Genomic DNA, 22,060 nt, shown 5'->3' with positions numbered 1-22,060 from the left:
GACAGGGGACTACTGTAGTGGACAGGGGACTACTGTAGACAGTGGACAGGGGACTACTGTAGTGGACAGGGGACTACTGTAGAGGACAGGGGACTACTGTAGAGGACAGGGGACTACTGTACTACAGGGGACTACTGTAGAGGACAGGGGACTACTGTAGAGGACAGGGGACTACTGTAGAGGACAGGGGACTACTGTAGAGGACAGGGGACTACTGTAGAGGACAGGGGACTACTGTAGTGGACCTCTACTGTAGTGGACAGGGGACTACTGTAGACAGTGGAGGACAGGGGACTGTAGAGGACAGGGGACTACTGTAGTGGACAGGGGACTACTGTAGTGGACAGGGGACTACTGTAGTGGACAGGGGACTACTGTAGTGGACAGGGGACTACTGTAGAGGACAGGGGACTACTGTAGACAGTGGAGGACAGGGGACTGTAGAGGACAGGGGACTACTGTAGTGGACAGGGGACTACTGTAGTGGACAGGGGACTACTGTAGTGGACAGGGGACTACTGTAGAGGACAGGGGACTACTGTAGAGGACAGGGGACTACTGTAGTGGACAGGGGACTACTGTAGACAGTGGACAGGGGACTACTGTAGAGGACAGGGGACTACTGTAGTGGACAGGGGACTACTGTAGAGGACAGGGGACTACTGTAGTGGACAGGGGACTACTGTAGACAGTGGAGGACAGGGGACTGTAGAGGACAGGGGACTACTGTAGTGGACAGGGGACTACTGTAGTGGACAGGGGACTACTGTAGAGGACAGGGGACTACTGTAGTGGACAGGGGACTACTGTAGTGGACAGGGGACTACTGTAGTGGACAGGGGACTACTGTAGTGGACAGGGGACTACTGTAGTGGACAGGGGACTACTGTAGAGGACCGGGGACTACTGTAGTGGACAGGGGACTACTGTAGTGGACATACTGTAGACAGTGGACAGGGGACTACTGTAGTGGGCAGGGGACTACTGTAGTGGACAGGGGACTACTGTAGAGGACAGGGGACTACTGTAGTGGACATATCTAGGTAGGCAGACCGCTAGGTAACATCAGTGGTCCATAGACATCTGTTCCAGTTCATCCATCCAGTCACAGGGACAGTCCTCTTCAAAGTCTCTGAGGATAGGACATGGTATTGTTAGAAAACAGGGAACCGTATGTATCAAGCTTCTCTCAGAGTAGAAGTGCTGATCTAAAGTCAGCTCCTCCATGTCCATCTCATCTTATTCATTATGATCTGAGAGGCAAAACTGATCCAAAGATCAGCACTCCTACTCCGAGAGGCTTGATACATACATCCCCAAATGATAGAAGGGTAATATTCACAGAATGGATGGGTATTGACTCCTCAATATGGTTCCACTGAAGCATGAGTTATTTAACTAATTTAATGCATCAGATGGACCCTATAGAGTCTAATGGTTATATGACTTCCTATTCTCTGTGTTGGTCCCAAATTACACCCGACAGGGCTCTGGTCAAAAGTAGTGCACTATATGGGGATCAGGGTGCCATTTGGGACACAACTTATGGCTGGTCTGGCCAATGGGCTTCCAGGAGGACTCACGTGTCCTCGTCATCAGAGCGTGGTTGCAGCCTGTCTTCATCCTCTGTCTGTCCAGCTGTCTGTCCGTCTGTGTCGTCCCCTCCTCCCCTGGACAGGGGACCTACCAGAGGGTCTTCCCCTGGGGTAGAGGGACACGTTTTCAAATCACACCCTTTACCCTATGTAGTGTGGGACAAGGCCCTATTCCATACATTATAGGGCCCTACTTTTGACCCCTATAAAATCAGTGCCTAGCCCTAAATCAGAATGAGTGTACACTGAGTGAACAAAACATTAGGAACGCCTTCCTGATATTGAGTTGCACCCCCCTTTTGCCGTCAGAACAGCCTCAATTCGTCGGGGCATGGACTCTACAAGGTGGTCGAAAGCGTTCCACAGGGATGCTGACCCGTGGTGACTCCAATGCTTCCCACGGCTGTGTCAAGTTTGGCTGGATGTCCTTTGGGTGGTGGACCATTCTTGATACACACGGGAAACGGTTGAGCGTGAAAAACCAGCAACTTTGCAGTTCTTCACACAAACCGGTGCGCCTGGCACCTACTACCATACCCCGTTCAAAGGAACTTTAATATTTTGTCTTGCCCATTCACCCTCTGAATGGCCACACATACACAATGCATATCTCAATTCGCTTAAAAATCCTTCTTTAACCAGTCTTCTCCCCTTCATCTACACTGAATGAGGGACATCAATAAGGGATCATAGCTTTCACCTGGATTCACCTGGTCAGTCTAACCTGCCTAAATGGGTTAGGGGAGGGTTTGGCCGGCCGGGATTTCCTTGTCCCATCGTGCTCTAGCGCCTCCTTGTGGCGGGCCGGGCACCTGCAAGCTGATTTCGTTTGGACAGCGTTTCCTCCAACACATTGGTATGGCTAGCTTCCGGGTTAAGCGAGCAGTGTGTCAAGAAGCAGTGCGGCTTGGCAGGGTTGTGTTTTGGAGGACGCGTGGCTCTCGACCGTCGCCTCTCCCCAGTCAGGATGCCCTCGATGGTGCAGCTGTATAACTTTTTGAGGATCTGAGCACCCATGCCAAATCTTTTCAGTCTCCTGAGGGGGAATAGCCTTTGTCGTGCCCTCTTCAAGACTGTCTTGGTGTGTTTGGACCATGATAGTTCGTTGCTGATGTGGACACCAAGGAACTTGAAGCTCTCAGCCTGCTCCACTACAGCCCCGTCAATGAGAATGGGGGCGTGCTCGGTCCTCCTTTTCCTGTAATCCACAATCATCTCCTTTGTCTTGATCACGTTGAGGGAGAGGTTGTTATCCTGGTACCACACGGCCAGGTCTCTGACCTCCTCCCTATAGGCTGTCTCATCGTTGTCGGTGATCAGGCCTATCACTGTTGTGTCATCGGCAAACTTAATAATGGTTTTGGAGTCATGCCTGGCCATGCAGTCGTGGGTGAACAGAGAGTACAGGAGGGGACTGAGCACGCACCCCTGAGGGGCCCCCGTGTTGAGGATCAGCGTGGTAGATGTGTTGTTACCTACCCTTACCACCTGGGGGCGGCCCGTCAGGAAGTCCAGGATCCAGTTGCAGAGGGAGGTGTTTAGTCCCAGGGTCCTTAGCTTGGTGATGAGCTTTGAAGGCACTATAGTGTTTAACGCTGAGCTGTAGTCAATGAATAACATTCTCATGTAGGTGTTCCTCTTGTCCAGGTGGGAAAGGGCAGTGTGGAGTGCAATAGAGATTGCATCATATGTGGATCTGTTGGGGCGGTATGCAAATTGGAGTGGGTCTAGGGTTTCTGGGATAATGGTGTTGATGTGAGCCATGACCAGCCTTTCAAAGCACTTCATGGCTACAGACGTGAGTGCTACGGGTCGATAGTCATTTAGGAAGGTTATCTTAGTGTCCTTGATATAATAATAATATAATATGCCATTTAGCAGACGCTTTTATCCAAAGCGACTTAAAAGTCATGCGTGCATACATTTTTGTGTATGGGTGATCCCGGGGATCGAACCCACTACCTTGGCGTTACAAGCGCCGTGCTCTACCAGCTGAGCTACAGAGGACCACACGGGCACGGGGACTATGGTGGTCTGCTTGAAACATGTTAGTATTACAGACTCAGTCGGGGACATGTTGAAGATGTCAGTGAAGAACTTGCCAGTTGGTCAGCGCATGCTCGGAGTACGCGTCTTGGTAATCTGTCTGGCCTTGCGGCCTTGTGAATGTTGACCTGCTTAAAAGTCTTACTCACATCAGCTACGGAGAGCGTGATCACACAGTCATCCGGAACAGCTGATGCTCTCATGCATGTTTCAGTGTTGCTTGCCTCGAAGCGAGCATAGAAGTGATTTAGCTCGTCTGGTAGGCTTGTGTCACTGGGCAGCTCGTTACATTTTGAATGCTTAGCAGGACAGGAAAATTGCCTAATTCCCACACTTATCAAGAGAACATCCCTGGTCATCCCTACTGCCCCTGATCTGCCGGACTCACTAAACACATGCTTCGTTTGTAAATGATGTCAGAGTGTTGGAGTGTGCCCCTGGCTATCCGTAAATTTAAAAAATGATGCTGTCCGGTTTGCTTAATTGAAGGAATTTGAAATGATTTATACTTTTACTTTTGATACTTATAGTATATTTAAAACCAAATACTTTTAGACTTTTACTCAAGTAGTATTTTACTGGGTGACTTTCACTTTTACTTGAGTATTTTTTACTTTTAATCAAGTATGACAATTGGGTACTTTTTCCACCGCTGAACAGTGGTAGACCTTGCAGTAAGTCATAACAGTAGAGATGGAAGCACATGGAAGAGTTGCAACCACGTCTATCACTAATGGCACGACGTTCGGGATGTTGAGAGATCTGCATCACTTCATCTAAAATATCACTTGGCAAGTCACACGTCAGTCATCTCTTACAATACCTTCAATCAGAAAATAAGGATTCAGCATGCATGACCAACCATGTGGTAGACAGGTACATTATACTGTAAATGTTTATAATAAGATTTCCCTGTAAGCAGGACATACCTTCTGTGTGTATGGAGTAGGTTCTGAAAGCGGTGCTGAGCTGGGCTTTCTCTAACAGACGGAGTAGTCTCTCTGGTGGACTCCTGTCCCATACTTTTCTCTCTCTTCTCTCTCTGTTCTCTACAGAATGAATGGACATATTGACAGTTTCTAATAAAATAATAATAATATTATTAGTTTTTAATACATTTTATTGAATCCTCTTAACATGAATGAATGGTGAAATCTGAGGGCAGATTGTAGGACTCAAAATGTTTGTGGAGTGGATGCTTTAGTGACTCAAAACATCACTTCCCAATAAATGTTTATTGCAAAAATATATACTGTGCGTTGTTCATTCTACTTTGTTTTAGTGTACCTGGATATCCTGTGATGTTTGAATGACGACAACGTTACTTTCTATAATGTTTCAGTGAGAGTACCTATCTAGGGGTCAGAAGGGGTGTGTCTGGCCTGTTTCAGTGAGAGTACCTATCTAGGGGTCAGAAGGGGTGTGTCTGGCCTGTTTCAGTGAGAGTACCTATCTAGGGGTCAGAAGGGGTGTGTCTGGCCTGTTTCAGTGAGAGTACCTATCTAGGGGTCAGAAGGGGTGTGTCTGGCCTGTTTCAGTGAGAGTACCTATCTAGGGGTCAGAAGGGGTGTGTCTGGCCTGTTTCAGTGAGAGTACCCATCTAGGGGTCAGAAGGGGTGTGTCTGGCCTGTTTCAGTGAGAGTACCTATCTAGGGGTCAGTAGGGGTGTGTCTGGCCTGTTTCAGTGAGAGTACCTATCTAGGGGTCAGAAGGGGTGTGTCTGGCCTGTTTCAGTGAGAGTACCCATCTAGGGGTCAGAAGGGGTGTGTCTGGCCTGTTTCAGTACCTGATAAGGGGTGTGTCTGGCCTGCCTTAGTGAGAGTACCAGCATACCTGAATGTGTCTGGCCTGCGGTTGCCAGACTCCCAGAGGAGAGGAGGTCAGTGTTAGGCAACAGCAGTAGAGCTGTGTCTGATGGGCACGGGGCCCACTGTCTACGAGGGCCACGCTGCTCTCCACTGCTGCCGCTCTCAGCAGGGGCCTCAGCAGGGGCCACACAGGACTCCAGACCTGTATGAAGACATCATCAAACACGTTCAACTTCCTTATAAATAAATTTTAAAAAAATACAGTTTTTCACACCAGGGCACTTTCACTGTGAGGGACCTTAAAAAGGACCAGTTTAGTTTCATTCAAATTAATCTAAAAAGAAACACAATAATCCATAGGTTATGACTGTGTTATTACCGCTCTACCGTGTCATTTATTAGTAAATACGTAGTAGTTTATCTATACACACACCGTAAAATAACGTTTTACGAATAACAGGTTGTAAATTGATGATAAATGATGTTTAAAATGTCCTACTCAACCTGCTGGTCTTCACACTAGGACCCTGCAGTTCAATCTCACCATGAGATGAAGAACATCTTCCTAGCCTGCTTACCCTCCAAGGTAGAGGCTGTCATGAGGGTCTTCTGCCCCAGGAGTGAGGCTACCTTTTCCCCCTCCTCTCTCCTCCACCTCCCGGTTCTCCTCTCCAACTCCTACGGATCAGATCCCGAAAGCAACGTGCTGCATCAGAAACGTACCACCGGCTACCACACACACATACACACACACACACACACACAGACAGACACACACACACACACACACACACACAACCCTCTAACACGTGGCGCCGAAGTTTTGGATTTAAATTGTTAAATTCTACATTTGATCACAACATGTCAGTTTGATAGATGAGCATGGGTTCACTTCAAAAAGATTTCACCTGTGTACACACTAGAAGGCACGGTAGTGTCACCACGAGGTTAGCCATGTACACTGAGTGTACAAAACATTAGGAACACCTTCATAGTATTGAGTTGCGCACCCCCCACAACTAAAAAAAAGTGACAGTAGAATTCTGCTCCGGCATAAAAATGTTCTGTATTGTTTCCCTGACAACAATACATGTTACTGATTGATGTGCTGCTGTGTTCTTTTATGGTATGGAAGCTAGATGCGTTTTATTTCTACTAAATGTCTTGATAAGTCACGGTATTTAACTCAACTTTAAAGTACTTTTTCTTTTTTTTTTGGAGAGATTAAGCTGCGCGCAGCAGCTCAAGATGATTTGATTGACAGTTCTGGTCGCCTGAGAATTAGTGCCGCTTCAGAAACCTCATGCCTTTACAGACAAGTAAAATGCACGTTCATATCTCCAGAGAACGTTTCGTGTCGGCATTTAAAAAATTCCGTAGTGTAGCCTACCCTAACAGACAGACAAACAAAACATGCCATAGCCGAGGCGCTTTCAAGGGGCCACATTCCATTACGTATGAAAAAGGGTAATCGATAAAGGCTATCGGTAGCCTACTGTAATTTCATATTATAAGGCAAAAACGCAGAGTAGCCATATCTCAGACTGACCAATGAAAATAAAAGATTAAGATGGGCAGTCTGAGATATGGCTTTTTCTTTGCAACTCTGCCTAGAAGGTCAGCATCCCGGAGCCGCCTCTTCACTGTTGATGTTGAGACTGGTGTTTTGCGGGTACTGTTTAATGAAGCTGCCAGTTGAGGACCTGTGAGGCATCTGTTTCTCAGACTAGACACTGTAATGAATTTGTCCTCTTGCTCAGTTGTGCACCGGGGCCTCCCACTCCTCTTTCTATTCTGGTTAGAGACAGTTTGCGCTGTTCTGTGAATAGTAGTACACAGCGTTGTACGAGATCTTCAGTTTCTTGGCAATTTCTCGCATGGAATAGCCTTCATTTCTGAGAACAAGAATAGACTGACGAGTTTCAGAAGAGAGTTATTTGTTTCTGCCCATTTTTGATCCTGTAATCGAACCGACAATTGCTGATGCTCCAGATACTCAACTAGTCTCAAGAAGGCCAGTTTTATTGCTTCTTTAAATCAGCACAACAGTTTTCAGCTGTGCTAACATAATTGCAAAAGGGTTTTCTAATGATCAATTAGCCTTTTAAAATGACAAACTTGGATTAGCAAACACAACGTGCCATTGGAACACAGGACTGATGGTTGCTGATAAATGGGCCTCTGTACGCCTATGTAGATATTCTATTAAAAAATCAGCCGTTTCCAGCTACAATAGCCATTTACAACATTAACAATGTCTACACTGTATTTCTGATCAATTTGATGTTATTTAAAAAATGGACAACATGTTTTTTTGCTTTTCTTTTGAAAACAAGGACATTTCTAAGTGACCCCAAACTTTTGAACGGTAGTGTATCTATCTATTTACATCTACGGGGGATTGGAAATTATGCAGACGATTACATTGATGGAAGCTACAATCTACCTGAAATATTAAAGCTGATCTATAATAAAAATAAAAAACAACTGCATTTCTGCCTGGCAAGAGCAGCTAAAAGGGTGTTTAGCCCCAGTGGCCCTGCAAGCGCAGAGAGGATATCCTCCGCTGCTGGCCGGCTCTCCAGGCACCATCGCATGAGCCTGAAGACTGACATTCACATTTACATTTTAGTCATTTAGCAGACGCTCTTATCCAGAGCGACTTACAGTTAGTGAGGGCATACATGTTTTTTTTGTTGTTTTTTTTATACTGGCCCCCCGTGGGAAACGAACCCACATCCCTGCCGGCCAAACCCTCCCCTACCGTGGACGACGCTGGACCAATTGTGCGCCGCCCCATGGGTCTCCCGGTCGCGGCCGGCTGCGACAGAGCCTGGACTCGAACCAGGATCTCTAGTGGCACAGCTAGCACTGCGACCAAACTGGTGTTTCTAAAAATGAATTCAAAAAGGCACTGAGCCTAATAAAAGGTATTTTCCGTTTTAATTTAAGTCACAGCCTGTATGTGAAATGTATAGATTCAATACAAATCTATAATGATTTAATACAATGAAATGTTGTTTAAAAATGCTGAGCGCTTAACGTCCCTACCAGCCTAGTGTGTCGCTCTCGCAAAATGCTTCACAATGTATTTCTTTGTAGGCTATAGCCTTGAAAATAATTGAAATAATACAGCCTAAATAATGAATTTTCGTTGCTTGTTAGGCTCCTTGTCTGGCTCCTGACCTATTTACATTTTAGTCATTTAGCAGACGCTCTTATCCAGAGCGACTTACAGGAGCAATTAGGGTTAAGTGCCTTGCTCAAGGGCACGTCGACAGATTTTTCACCTAGTCGGCTCGGAGATTAGAACCAGCGACCTTTCGGTTACTGGCACAACGCTCTTACCCACTGAGCTACCTGCCGCCCAGTGTTTATATGCTGTTTAATATGACACGTAGCCTATTTGAAATAATGAGCTCTTCTTACAATCACCTTTTCATGTTTTTTAAAAATACTTTTCATTCAAATCATATGGTTTGGTTTCAATACTTCAAAACCAAATATAGATGGGTGTTGGTTAAGTGGTGATTCTAATGAATGGAGCGAAGCGCCGCTCCACGAGTGATGAGGGGGATTTCCGACCGCTCACATGCTCTGGTAGGGGATGGTGTCTAGGGGGTAGGGGCCTTGTTCTGAACAGAGCTTATCTAGTACCTTGTTGGTAGGGGATGGTGGGGATGGTGTCTAGGGGGTAGGGGCCTTGTTCTGAACAGAGCTTATCTAGTACCTTGTTGGTAGGGGATGGTGTCTAGGGGGTAGGGGGCTTGTTCTGAACAGGGCTTGTACCTTGTTGGTAGGGGATGGTGTCTAGGGGGTAGGGGCCTTGTTCCGAACAGGGCTTGTACCTTGTTGGTAGGGGATGGTGTCTAGGGGGTAGGGGCCTTGTTCCGAACAGGGCTTGTACCTTGTTGGTAGGGGATGGTGTCTAGGGGGTAGGGGGCTTGTTCTGAACAGGGCTTTTACCTTGTTGGGCAGGTGTCTGCGCAGGAGTCTGGCTACGCGGTGAGACGTGAGGATGGTGTGGAGGGACGGACGGTCTTTGGGGTTGGTCTTGAACATGTGTTTGACCAGGTAGTGCAGCTCATAAGGCAGGTGTTGTGGTAGAGGAGGGTAGGAACCACGACACACCTTCATGATCAGACTCTTCCAACTAGGAGCCTGGAACTGAGACGGGGAGGGAGGGAGGGAGAACAGAGGTTTAGGAGGATCCCTGGAAACACAAACCAAACTGACAGACTGGTACAGGCTACACCTCCAGACTGGTACAGGCTACACCCCCAGACTGGTACAGGCTACGGCTCCAGACTGACTGCTACAGGCTACGGCTCCAGACTGGTACAGGCTACACCTCCAGACTGGTACAGGCTACGGCTCCAGACTGACTGCTACAGGCTACGGCTCCAGACTGGTACAGGCTACACCTCCAGACTGGTACAGGCTACACCTCCAGACTGGTACAGGCTACGGCTCCAGACTGGTACAGGCTACACCCCCAAACAGACTGCCACAGGCTACACCTCCAGACTGGTACAGGCTACACCTCCAGACTGGTACAGGCTACGGCTCCAGACTGACTGCCACAGGCTATGGCTCCAGACTGACTGCTACAGGCTACGGCTCCAGACTGACTGCCACAGGCTACGGCTCCAGACTGACAAAGGCTACAGCTCCAGAAAGACAGACTGCTACAGGCTACGGCTCCAGACTGACTGTTACAGGCTACAGCTCCAGACAGACTGCCACAGGCTATGGCTCCAGACTGACTGCTACAGGCTACAGCTCCAGACAGACTGCCACAGGCTACGGCTCCAGACTGACAAAGGCTACAGCTCCAGAAAGACAGACTGCTACAGGCCACCGCTCCAGACTGACTGCCACAGGCTACGGCTCCAGACTGACTGCCACAGGCTACGGCTCCAGACTGACTGCCACAGGCTACAGCTCCAGACTGCTACAGGCCACAGCTCCAAAATGACTGCTACAGGCTACAGCTCCAGACAACTGCCACAGGCTACGGCTCCAGAGTGAGAGAGAGAGTGTGTGTGTGTGTGTGTGTGTGTGTGTGTGTGTGTGTGTGTGTGTGTGTGTGTGTGTGAGTGTACCGGGTGTCGCAGGGTGCAGAGCTCGTAGAGGACACAGCCGAGAGACCACACGTCGCTGGAACACACACAAATATATTCACACAGACGAGAAATTACATGGCACCACACGTCACTGGAACACTGACAGAGTTAGATATCACACGTCACTGGAACACTGACAGAGTTAGATATCACACGTCGCTATAACACTGACAGAGTTAGATATCACACGTCACTGGAACACTGACAGAGTTAGATATCACACGTCACTGGAACACTGACAGAGTTAGATATCACACGTCACTGGAACACTGACAGAGTTAGATATCACACATCCCACGCCTCCCTTGGCTAAGTTTAAAGTTAAATATATTATTTCTATACAGTGGATTATAGGGTTAATCAGAAATCTCTAATCATTGATCAATACATTTTCGGATGTCATAGTACAGGGTATTATGATCCTACCTCTTATTATTGTATGGCTTACTGTCCCAGATCTCAGGGGAAACGTAGTACGGAGTTCCAACGTATGTGTGAGCAAAGGCCTTCGCACTGTGACAGAGAATAACAGGACATCATTAAAGCAAATGATAAATAATATCTAAAATGACTCCATACACTGAGTGTACAAAACATTAAGAACACCTGCTCTTTCCGTGACGTAGACTGACTGGGTGAAAGCTACGATCCCGTATTGATGTCATTCGTTGAATCCACTTTAACCCGTCTCCTCCCCTTCATCTACAATCAGTGTTTTAATTGAGACATGGATTGTGCATGTGTGCCATTCAGAGGGTGAATGGGCAAGACAAAAGATTGAAGTGCCTTTGAACGGGGTATGGTGGTAGGCGTACCGGTTTGGTGTCAAGAACTGCAACGCTGCTGGGTTTTTCACGCTCAACCGTTTCCCGTGTGTATCAAGAACGGTCCACCACCCAAAGGACATCCAGCCAACTTGACACAACTCTGAGAAGCATTTGAGTCAACATGGGCCAGCATCCCTGTGGAACGCTTTCGACACCTGGTATTAGGAAGGTGTTCTTAATGTTTTGTATACTCCGTGTATACTTATAGTAATATAGAAACAGTATTAGAAAAGTGATATTTTCAGAAAAGTATTAAATGGCAAAGCATCTTCTGGTACCTGTTTAGAACACAGGCTGAGCCAAAGTCACCCAGTTTCACTGTCCCATTGTCAGTCAGGAAGATATTCTGAGGACAAACGAGAAGGAAGTGATGAAAATAAATGTACAGTAAAACTACATGACTTCCTGTTTCCTTCTGTCACTGACCTGATTTAGAGGTGAAACACATTCAATTTACATTTTAGTCATTTAGCAGACGCTCTTATCCAGAGCGACTTACAGTTAGTGAGTGCATACGTTTTTCATACTGGCCCCCCCCCGTGGGAATCGAACCCACAACCCTGGCGTTGCAAATGCCATGCTCTACCAACTGAGCTACATCCCTGCCGGCCATTCCCTCCCCTACCCTGGACGACGCTGGGCCAATTGTGCGCCGCCCCATGGGGTCTCCCGGTCGCGGCCGGCTACGACAGAGCCTGGATACGAACCAGGATCTCTAGTGGCACAGCTAGCACTGCAATGCAGTGCCTTAGACCACTGCGCCACTCGGGAGACTACGTGGAAGAGCTGAAATTCTTTTCAGATATAGGCTTACAATATATACAGTGGTTCCTCAAAACATCCAAGCTTATGCCGCAACAGTTTGTGGTAAACTGCGTAATTCTGTCATTGCACCCCACTGTCACAAGGGGTAGTCAGAACGCTGATCTATCACAGTCTAGGGTCGGCAGGTAGCTTAGTGGTTAAGAGCGTTGTGCCAGTAACCGAAAGGTCGCCGGTTCTAATCCCCGAGCCGACTAGGTGAAAAATCTGTCGATGTGCTCTTGAGCAAAGCACTTAACCCTAATTGCTCCTGTAAGTCGCTCTGGATAAGAGCGTCTGCTAAATGACTAAAATGTCAATGTAAATCTCTAAACTGTGGCGCACAAAAAGGGGGATTTTTCACACCTAGCCGAGCTATTGGACTTCCCTTTTGTAAATGAATGGAGGTGTGAATGTTTCAGTCTAAGAGTCTCTCTAGAATCCTGCATCAGGCCAACAACAACAACAAAAACATATTGCTTGCGGGTGGTCGCGGAGTTGAGAGAGAACTTGGGTAAATACAAAATGGCGCAATTACACTTGACATGTGAAGTGACATAAAACTAACATTGTAATAAAGTAGACTAATGAAGGCAAATTGTTGCTTTACTGAAACACCCAAAGTCATCCAATTGTTATAATAGGATTTGGAATATACTGTTCCAATACGAATTCTTTAGAAAGTATTTTTTTTAGGCCCATTCTTTTTATTCTTTTTATTTTTTTATTTGTCATTTAGCAGACGCTCTTATCCAGAGCGACTTACAGGAGCAATTAGGGTTAAGTGCCTTGCTCAAGGGCACATAGACAGATTTTTCACCTAGTCGGCTCGGGATTAGAACCAGCGACCTTTCGGTTACTGGCACAACGCTCTTAACCACTAAGCTACCTGCCGCTCATTCAAGAGAAATGTACGTGAAAAATGTCAAAAGATGGCAGCCACAGGACGATAAACGTAATATCTGCAACTCACAACGTGACCTTAAAAAGGAAATATGTTGCCAATCTGAAACGTAGCTATGGAAAAAAACGTAAACTTTGGAACTTACCTTGGACTTGAGATCCCTGTGTAAGACACGTTTGTCATGGATGTGCTTTGTACCAGAACACATCTGAGCAAACCACTTCAGAATCTAGTAACACAGAGACATGAAATACAGTCCGAGTGGGATCCTTTCTCCAGAGAATAAACCAGTTAGGGCAGGCACAATTACTGTATAAATAAAATAAAAGTCATAAAAGAGCAAAGTAAAACTAAAAAAACATGGACTCTTAACAACGTGATGAAACTTTGTTGAAACAAAGCAAACAAATGAATATACCCCTTATCAACTGCACACACAGTTCACTTTCATAGCAGCCACATTCACTCTGCTGCCTGGTATTGTGATGCAATACATTTAAAATTAGGGGAGGCCAATTTTCATTATACGAGCACGGCCTTATTTCTATTACAGCATATTGGATGACTGTCATTCATATTCCGTTCACCCAGTTCAATGTAACATCGATAGGTTTAGGCTACTACATGATACTAGAATTTACCCTGTACTCATCATGAGGTTGCTACAACCTAGCCTATGAAATTAAAGTTTATAACATAGGTGCACACAGGTCGAGAGGCAAATTGGAGTAATCAAGGTGACAGTGACACATTCAATACCGCTTTGCGGACAGCTCCTGAGTGGCGCAGTGGTCTAAGGCACTGCATCGCAGTGCTAACTGTGCCACTAGAGATCCTGGTTCGAATCCAGGCTCTGTCGCAGCCGGCCGCGACCGGGAGACTCATGGGCGGCGCACAATTGGCCCAGCGTCGTCCAGGGTAGGGGAGGGAATGGCCGGCAGGGATGTAGCTCAGTTGATAGAGCATGGCGTTTGCAACGCCAGGGTTGTGGGTTCGATTCCCACGGGGGGCCAGTATAAAACAAATATGTATTCACTAACTGTAAGTCGCTCTGGATAAGAGCGTCTGCTAAATGACTAAAATGAAAATGAAATGAAATTTGCACACTCTCGCTTGCATCTAGCAGATCTAGGGTGTAATCACTCGTCCAAACAAACCATTTTCTATTAGACAAATTCAGGTAGGTCAGTTTAAGAAATGTTTTCAACAGAATCGCCGCAATGAATATATGAATATGCCAAGAGTGTGCAAAGCTGTCATCAAGGAATCTCAAATATAAAATATATTTTGATTTGTTTAACAGTTTTTTGGTTACTACATGATTCCATATGTATTATTTCATAGTTTTGATGTCTTCACTATTATTCTACAATGTAGAAAATAGTAAAAATAATGAAAAACCCTTGAATGAGTAGGTGTGTCCAAACTTTTCACTGGTAGTACTCATTCCAGGTTTTGCTTTATTTTTTTATATACAGTTGAAGTCGGAAGTTTACATACACTTAGGTTGGAGTCATTAAAACTAGTTTTTCAACCACTCCACAAATTTCTTGTTAACAAACTACAGTTTTGGCAAGTCGGTTAGGACATCTACTTTGTGCGTGACACAAGTAAATGTTCCAACAATTGTTTACAGACAGATTATTTCACTTATAATTCACTGTATCACAATTCCAGTGGGTCAGAAGTTTACATACACTAAGTTGACTGTGCCTTTAAACAGCTTGGAAAATTCCAGAAAATGATGTCATGGCTTTAGAAGCTTCTGATAGGCTAATTGACATCATTTGAGTCAATTGGAGGTGTACCTGTGGATGTATTTCAAGGCCTACCTTCAAACTCAGTGCCTCTTTGCTTGAAATCATGGGAAAATCTAAAGAAATCAGCCAAGACCTCAGAAAAGAAATTGTAGACCTCCACAAGTCTGGTTCATCCTTGTGAGCAATTTCCAAACGCCTGAAGGTACCACGTTCATCAGTACAAACAACAGTACGCAAGTATAAACACCATGGGACCACGCAGCCGTCATACCGCTCAGGAAGGAGACGCGTTCTGTCTCCTAGAGATTAACGTACTTTTGTGCCAAAAGTGCAAATCAATCCCAGAACAGCAGCAAAGGACCTTGTGAAGATGCTGGAGGAAACAGGTACAAAAGTATATATATTCACAGTAAAACAAGTCCTATATCGACATAACCTGAAAGGCCGCTCAGCAAGGAAGAAGCCACTGCTCCAAAACCGCCATAAATAAGCCAGACTATGGTTTGCAACTGCACATGGGGACAAAGATCATACTTTTTGGAGAAATGTCCTCTGGTCTGATGAAGCAAAAATAGAACTGTTTGGCCATAATGACCATCGTTATGTTTGGAGGAAAAAGGGGAACGCTTGCAAGCTGAAGAACACCATCCCAACCGTGAAGCACGGGGGTGGCAGCATCATGCTGTGGGGGTGCTTTGCTGCAGGAGGGACTGGTGCACTTCACAAAATAGATGGCATCATGAGGAAGGACAATTATGTGGATATATTGAAGCAACATCTGAAGACATCAGTCAGGAAGTTAAAGCTTGGTCGCAAATAGGTCTTCCAAATGGACAATGACCCCAAGCATACTTCCCAAGTTGTGGCAAAATGGCTTAAGGACAACAAAGTCAAGGTATTTGAGTGGCCATCACAAAGCCCTGACCTCAATCCTATAGAACATTTGTGGGCAGAACAGAAAAAGCGTGTGCGAGCAAGGAGGCCTACAAACCTGACTCAGTTACACCAGCTCTGTCAGGAGGAATGGGCCAAAATTCACCCAACTTATTGTGGGAAGCTTGTGGAAGGCTACCCGAAACGTTTGACCCAAGCGAAACATTTTAAAGGCAATGCTACCAAATACTAATTGAGTGTATGTAAACTTCTGACCCACTGGGAATGTGATGAAATAAATAAAAGCTGAAATAAATCATTCTCTCTACTATTATTAGAACATTTCACATTCTTAAAATAAAAGTGGTGATCCTAACTGACCTAAGACACGGAATTTTTACTAAGATTCCCCCCCCCCCAAAAATAAAATAAATGAAAATAAATACAATTAATAATAAACAAAATATAAAAAAATATTACAAAAATATTAAAATTGAAATGTATTTGGCTAAGGTGTATGTAAACTTCCGACTTCAACTGTGTGTATATATATATATATATATATATATATATATATATATATATTATTTTTTAAATGATATTCGAATGGTTTTACCGAGACCTCGTCATTTGGCTGGCCAATTACAGTCATCCAAAATTCCACGTTCGTCACATCCCTACCAGTTAGTGTTTTCAAAACAGTGGGAAACCATATACTGGTCTACTATTTGAGATTTGCATTTGGCCGAGTTAGCTAATTAACCAAATTAATTTATGAATGAAGGTGTCATACTGTGTCCTGTGAGAACAGTGTGTTTTTCTGTTGCTGTATCCTTTGGAGCAGGTCCCCCCCGCCACAGAACTCCATTACTATGTAGAGGTGGCCATCACCTACAGGAGACAAGACACCAGCCCTACTTCACATACCACAGACTTCATATCACATTCATAAGCAATACATACCCAATTACATACATAAGCAGAACAAAAAGCATCCCACTGGGCACAGACGTCAAGTTCAACGTCTAGTTTTGATTTACATTTTGGTTGAGTTGTCAACTAAATGTGAATTCAACATGAAATCAACAACAAAAAAATGTCACCATGTCATTGGATTTAGGTTAAAAGTGGGGTGATAAAAAATTATCAAATGCCCTTACTGATGTCTTTTCAAATCTAAAATCAGTTTTCCATGTTGATTCAACGTCATCTCATTGAATTTTGTTGTTGAACCAGTTTTTGAACCAGTTTTTGCCCAGTGGGATTGCATAATCTTACAAGGATGGCAGTATCAAAGCAGTTTCATTTCACAATCAAGATAGCCACAGTGAAACTGTCTACCTTCAAAAGAGTCCCTGAAGGCCACTATGCTGGGATGTTTCATCCTGGACAGGAGTACAGCTTCTCTTCTGGTGTTCTCCATCTTGGATTGCATCTGAAAAAGACAGTTATTACTTAGCTCTGGTCCAGAATCTTAAGAAGCCATGTAGACGCCTCTGGACCAGAGGTAGTTATTATGATAAATGCATACATATACAGTACCAGTCAAAAGTTTGGACACGCCTACTCATTCGTGAAGAGGGCACGACAAAGCCTATTCCCCCTCAGGAGACTGAAAAGATTTGGCATGGGTCCTCAGATCCTCAAAAAATTCTACAGCTGTACCATCGAGAGCATCCTGACTGGTTGCATCACCGCCTGGTATGGCAACTGCTGGGCCTCCGACCGCAAGGCACTACAGAGGGTAGTGCGTACGGCCCAGTACATCACTGGGGCCAAGCTTCCTGCCATCCAGGACCTATATACCAGGCGGTGTCAGAGGAAGGCCCTGAAAATTATCAAAGACTCCAGCCACCCTAGTCATAGAATGTTCTCTCTGCTACCGCACGGCAAGCGGTACCGGAGTGCCAAGTCTAGGTCCAAAAGACTTCTCAACAGCTTCTACCCCCAAGCCATAAGACTCCTGAACAGCTAATCATGGCTACCCGGACTATTTTGCACTGCCCCCCCACCCCATCCTTTTACGCTGCTGCTACTCTGTTAATTATTTATGCATAGTCACTTTAACTTTACCCACATGTACACATTACCTCAACTACATCAACTAGCCGGTGCCCCCGCACATTGACTCTGCACCGGTACCCCCCTGTATATATAGCCTCCCTACTGTTATTATATTTTACTTCTGCTCTTTTTTTTCCTCAACACTTTTTTTGTTGTTGTTTTATTTTTACTTTTTTGGTTAAAAATAAATGCACTGTTGGTTAAGGGCGGTAAGTAAGCATTTCACTGTAATGTCTGCACCTGTTGTATTCGGCGCATGTGACCAGTACAATTTGATTTGATTTGATTAGGGTTTTTCTTAATTTTTTACATTGTAGAATAATAGTGAAGACATCAAAACTATGAAATAACACATATGGAATCATGTAGTGACCAAAACAGTGTTAAACAAATCAAAATACATTTTATATTTGAGGTTCTTCAAATAGCCACCCTTTGCCTTGATGACAGCTTTGCACACTCTTGGCATTCTCTCAACCAGCTTCACCTGGAATGCTTTTCCAACAGTCCTGAAGGAGTTCCCACATATGCTGAGCACTTGTTGGCTGCTTTTCCTTCACTCTGCCGTCCGACTCATCCCAAACCATCTCAATTGGGTTGAGGTCGGGTGATTGTGGAGGCCAGGTCATCTGATGCAGCACTCCATCACTCTCCTTCTTGGTAAAATAGCCCTTACACAGTCTGGAGGTGTGTTGGGTCATTGTCCTGTTGAAAAACAAATGATAGTCCCACTAAGCCCAAACCAGATGGGATGGCGTATCGCTGCAGAATGCTGTGGTAGCCATGCTGGTTAAGTGTGCCTTGAAATCTAAATAAATCACAGACAATGTCACCAGCAAAGCACCCCCCACACCATAATACCTCCTCCATGCTTTACGGTGGGAAATACACATGCAGAGATCATCCGTTCACACACACCGCGTCTCACAAAGACACAGCGGTTGGAACCAAAAATCTCAAATTTGGACTCCAGACCATTGGACACATTTCCACCGGTCTAATGTCCATTGCTTGTGTTTTGGCCCAAGCAAGTCTCTTCTTCTTATTGGTGTCCTTTAGTAGTGGTTTCTTTGCAGCAATTCTACCATGAAGGCCTGATTCACACAGTCTCCACTGAACAGTTGATGTTGAGATGTGTCTGTTACTTGAACTCTGTGAAGCATTTATTTGGGCTGCAATTTCTGAGGCTGGTAACTGTAATGAACTTATCCTCTGCAGCAGAGGTAACTCTGGGTCTTCCATTCCTGTGGCGGTCCTCATGAGAGCCAGTTTCACCATAGCGCTTGATGGTTTTTGCAACTGCACTTGAAGAAACTTTCAAAGTTCTTGAAATGTTCCGTATTGACTAACCTTCATGTCTGAAAGTAATGATGGACTGTCGTTTCTCTTTGCTTATTTGAGCTGTTCTTGCCATAATATGGACTTTGTCTTTTACCAAATAAGTCTATCTTCTGTCACAACACAACTGATTGGCTCAAACGCATTAAGGAAAGAAATTCCACAAATCAACTTTTAACAAGGCACACCTGTTAATTGAAATGCATTCCAGGTGACTACCTCATGAAACTGGTTGAGAGAATGCCAAGAGTGTGCAAAGCTGTCATCAAGGCAAAGGGTGGCTATTTGAAGAATCTCAACTATAAAATATATTTTGATTTGTTTAACACTTTTTTGGTTACTACATGATTCCATACGTGTTATTTCATAGTTTTGATGTCTTCACTATTATTCTACAATGTAAACATTTTTTTATATAAAGAAGAACCCTTGAATGAGTAGGTGTGTCCAAACTTTTGACTGGTACTGTAGGTTAACGCCAAAAGGAAAACATGCAAATTGATATTGCTAGATATACAGGTAAGGGCCAAATAATGGAAACAATTGAGTAAATGACTCATTATATTGAAAGCTGGTGGTTCCACACAATAGGGCAGTATCGCGATACTCGTTAGTATCCTGGCAAGGATACGAAACACGAAGCGGATTTAACTTACGGAAATCAGCCCTAATGTTGGAAACAAACATGTCACATTTATTGATTTTCCAAGCTTTAGCAATATTTTACATACAGGTTTTTAAAGGACCAATGAGTCTGGTCTGCTTCCCTTCCCTTCCCTTCCCTTCCCTTCCCTTCCCTACCACACAGGTCTGCTTCCCTTCCCTTCTCTTCTCCACACAGGTGTGGTTCCTGAGATAAGAAATTAACAATGTTTAGGGTAATGTATCAAAATACTGGGCAGGCCACGCTGTTACGTTCCCCTGCTAGAAAACCAAAAATGTCACTCAAACAGAAGGGGGAACTAACAAAGAGTCACTGACAACCAAAACATAACAGGTGGTTTTAGGAGGGGTTCAGAGACACACTCATGGGGGGGTCCACTGGAAGTTGACTAGCAACAACAACTGGGACCTAAAAGACGACCACCATGAGACCCACTAAATCTGCCCAAGAAGAGGCAAAGACAAGAAAAACCCACAAACTGAAAGACAGGACGCAAACCACAAAGTGGAGCAAAATGAAAACAGGAAAGATCAGATTAAAACATGTTTTTCTAGAAGTCAAATAGGGAGAGACAACTAAAGGTGTTAACGCTCCACATCTATCAAGACAACCGGGGCACTGGGCCAGCCACTCTTAAATAGCACCTGGGCCAGCCACTCTTAAATATCACCTGGGCCAGCCACTCTTAAATATCACCTGGGCCAGCCACTCTTAAATATCACCTGGGCCAGCCACTCTTAAATATCACCTGGGCCAGCCACTCTTAAATATCACCTGGGCCAGCCACTCTTAAATATCACCTGGGCCAGCCACTCTTAAATATCACCTGGGCCAGCCACTCTTAAATATCACCTGGGCCAGCACAGGTGAAACACCTTCCCACTAACGAGATCGCAACCAGCACGGGTGTAACACATACTGACTAACGAGGTGACACCAATCGATGCGGCCTACGTGCTAACATAAATGGAAAAACCAAAACCTGTAACAATGCCCCCATCCACAGGGCACTGAATGGTTTGATGAGCATGAAAACTATGTAAACCATATGACCATCTCAGTCACCAGATCTCAACCCAATTGAACACTTATGGGAGATTCTGGAGCGGCGCCTGAGACAGTGTTTTCCACCACCAAAACACCAAATGATGGAATTTCTCACAGAAGAATGGTGTCTCATCCCTCCAATAGAGTTCCAGACACTTGTAGAATCAACGCCGAGGTGCATTGAAGCTGTTCTGGCTCGTGGTGGCCCAACCAACACACTATTAGACACTTTATGTTGGTGTTTCCTTTATTTTGGCAGTTACTTGTTTACTGTATTCCATTCTATGGTAATAATAACCTACCTTTGGGAGTAGGATCTCTTTCATGACATAGTTCTCATGGTTGGTTCTGGATTGGACCAGCAGTGCCCGACCAAAGGACCCTACACCTATTACTTTATGGACCGAGTACCCATCCATGGTCACACTGGCATTGACCTGAATGGAGAACAATATATTACTAGAAAGCATTACAATCAATTTGTATGTTGTTATTTTGTAATTATACTAGCCAACTCAAACATTGGGCTGTCTTTATCACTTTATTTATAAAGTGGGTCAGTCAATTTGACTTCCTGGCTTGGGCCATCACTTGACACATGCTAAAGGTTTCCCCTTTTATTTGCGGTTGAGTTGGCAGTCTGACAATGAAACAAGAAACAGTGTACTACTGTACAAAATCTTGTTCACTAACATAATCAAATATTGAATACACAAGGTTAAAATGCTGACGTGTAGTTTATAGCTTGGTAAGTAACATAAATAAAATGCTGTTTTTACATACTTTTCTTGTAGGATTCTGTCAATATTACCCGCGTGTGTACGGTATTCTTTGTCCACCGCTCTGCTTCCGTATTATTGTATGACGTATGCAAGGCGTAGTCCTTTTAAAGACTGCTCCAATAGCATTCAGCCACGAGATGGCGGTAGAAGCACAGTTATACATCCTGTATGTCAAATAGGATATTTTGAGTTTTTTTTTTACTATAATGTGCACTATCTAGTTACAACTCATGAAATGGTTGCAGAAAAAGTAATAGCCATTTTACCTCAAGTGTAATTAATTACTCAGCAAGGTATCAGTGATACGACTTTCGAGTTAATTGAGATTTAGTCTACTGTCAAACCAAACTTTTCGGAGGATCTCGTATTACACAGCCTGACACTGATTCAAAAAAAGTATCCTCTAATGGCATGTATTGGTAAAT

General features: G+C 44.7%; 1 protein-coding gene across 1 annotated transcript; it reads right to left on the bottom strand.

Annotated features, from left to right (window-relative positions):
* Positions 1–584: 584 nt before the first annotated feature.
* nek3 (NIMA related kinase 3) lies at positions 585–21,677 on the bottom strand. Its single transcript, XM_084142454.1, has 14 exons — positions 21,637–21,677; positions 21,156–21,290; positions 17,082–17,175; positions 16,534–16,631; positions 13,253–13,336; positions 11,681–11,748; positions 11,002–11,088; positions 10,555–10,609; positions 9,416–9,616; positions 6,028–6,127; positions 5,475–5,651; positions 4,571–4,690; positions 1,584–1,701; positions 585–1,132 (listed from the first exon to the last, which is right to left on the bottom strand). Exons 2-14 carry the CDS (start codon positions 21,270–21,272, stop codon positions 1,066–1,068), a joined length of 1,386 nt encoding a protein of 461 aa, XP_083998580.1. The 5' UTR covers positions 21,273–21,290; positions 21,637–21,677; the 3' UTR covers positions 585–1,065.
* Between the last annotated feature and the right edge of the window lie 383 nt (positions 21,678–22,060).

This window comes from Coregonus lavaretus (assembly GCF_964263955.1).
Source record: "Coregonus lavaretus genome assembly, chromosome: 26".
Taxonomy (NCBI): domain Eukaryota; kingdom Metazoa; phylum Chordata; class Actinopteri; order Salmoniformes; family Salmonidae; genus Coregonus; species Coregonus lavaretus.
The sequence above is the reverse complement of the archived record's forward strand: the minus strand, read 5'-3'. Positions and strand labels throughout refer to the sequence as shown.

Coding starts and splice junctions, on each gene's coding strand:
- nek3 (XM_084142454.1), bottom strand. CDS start 21,272: ATGGATGGGTACTCGGTCCATAAAGTAATAGGTGTAGGGTCCTTTGGT. Junction 13,337..16,533: donor CACTGTTCTCACAGGACACA/GTATGACACCTT, acceptor CTGTGTTACTAG/ATTCTGAAGTGGTTTGCTCA. Junction 11,089..11,680: donor TCAGCCTGTGTTCTAAACAG/GTACCAGAAGAT, acceptor TCTCTGTCACAG/TGCGAAGGCCTTTGCTCACA.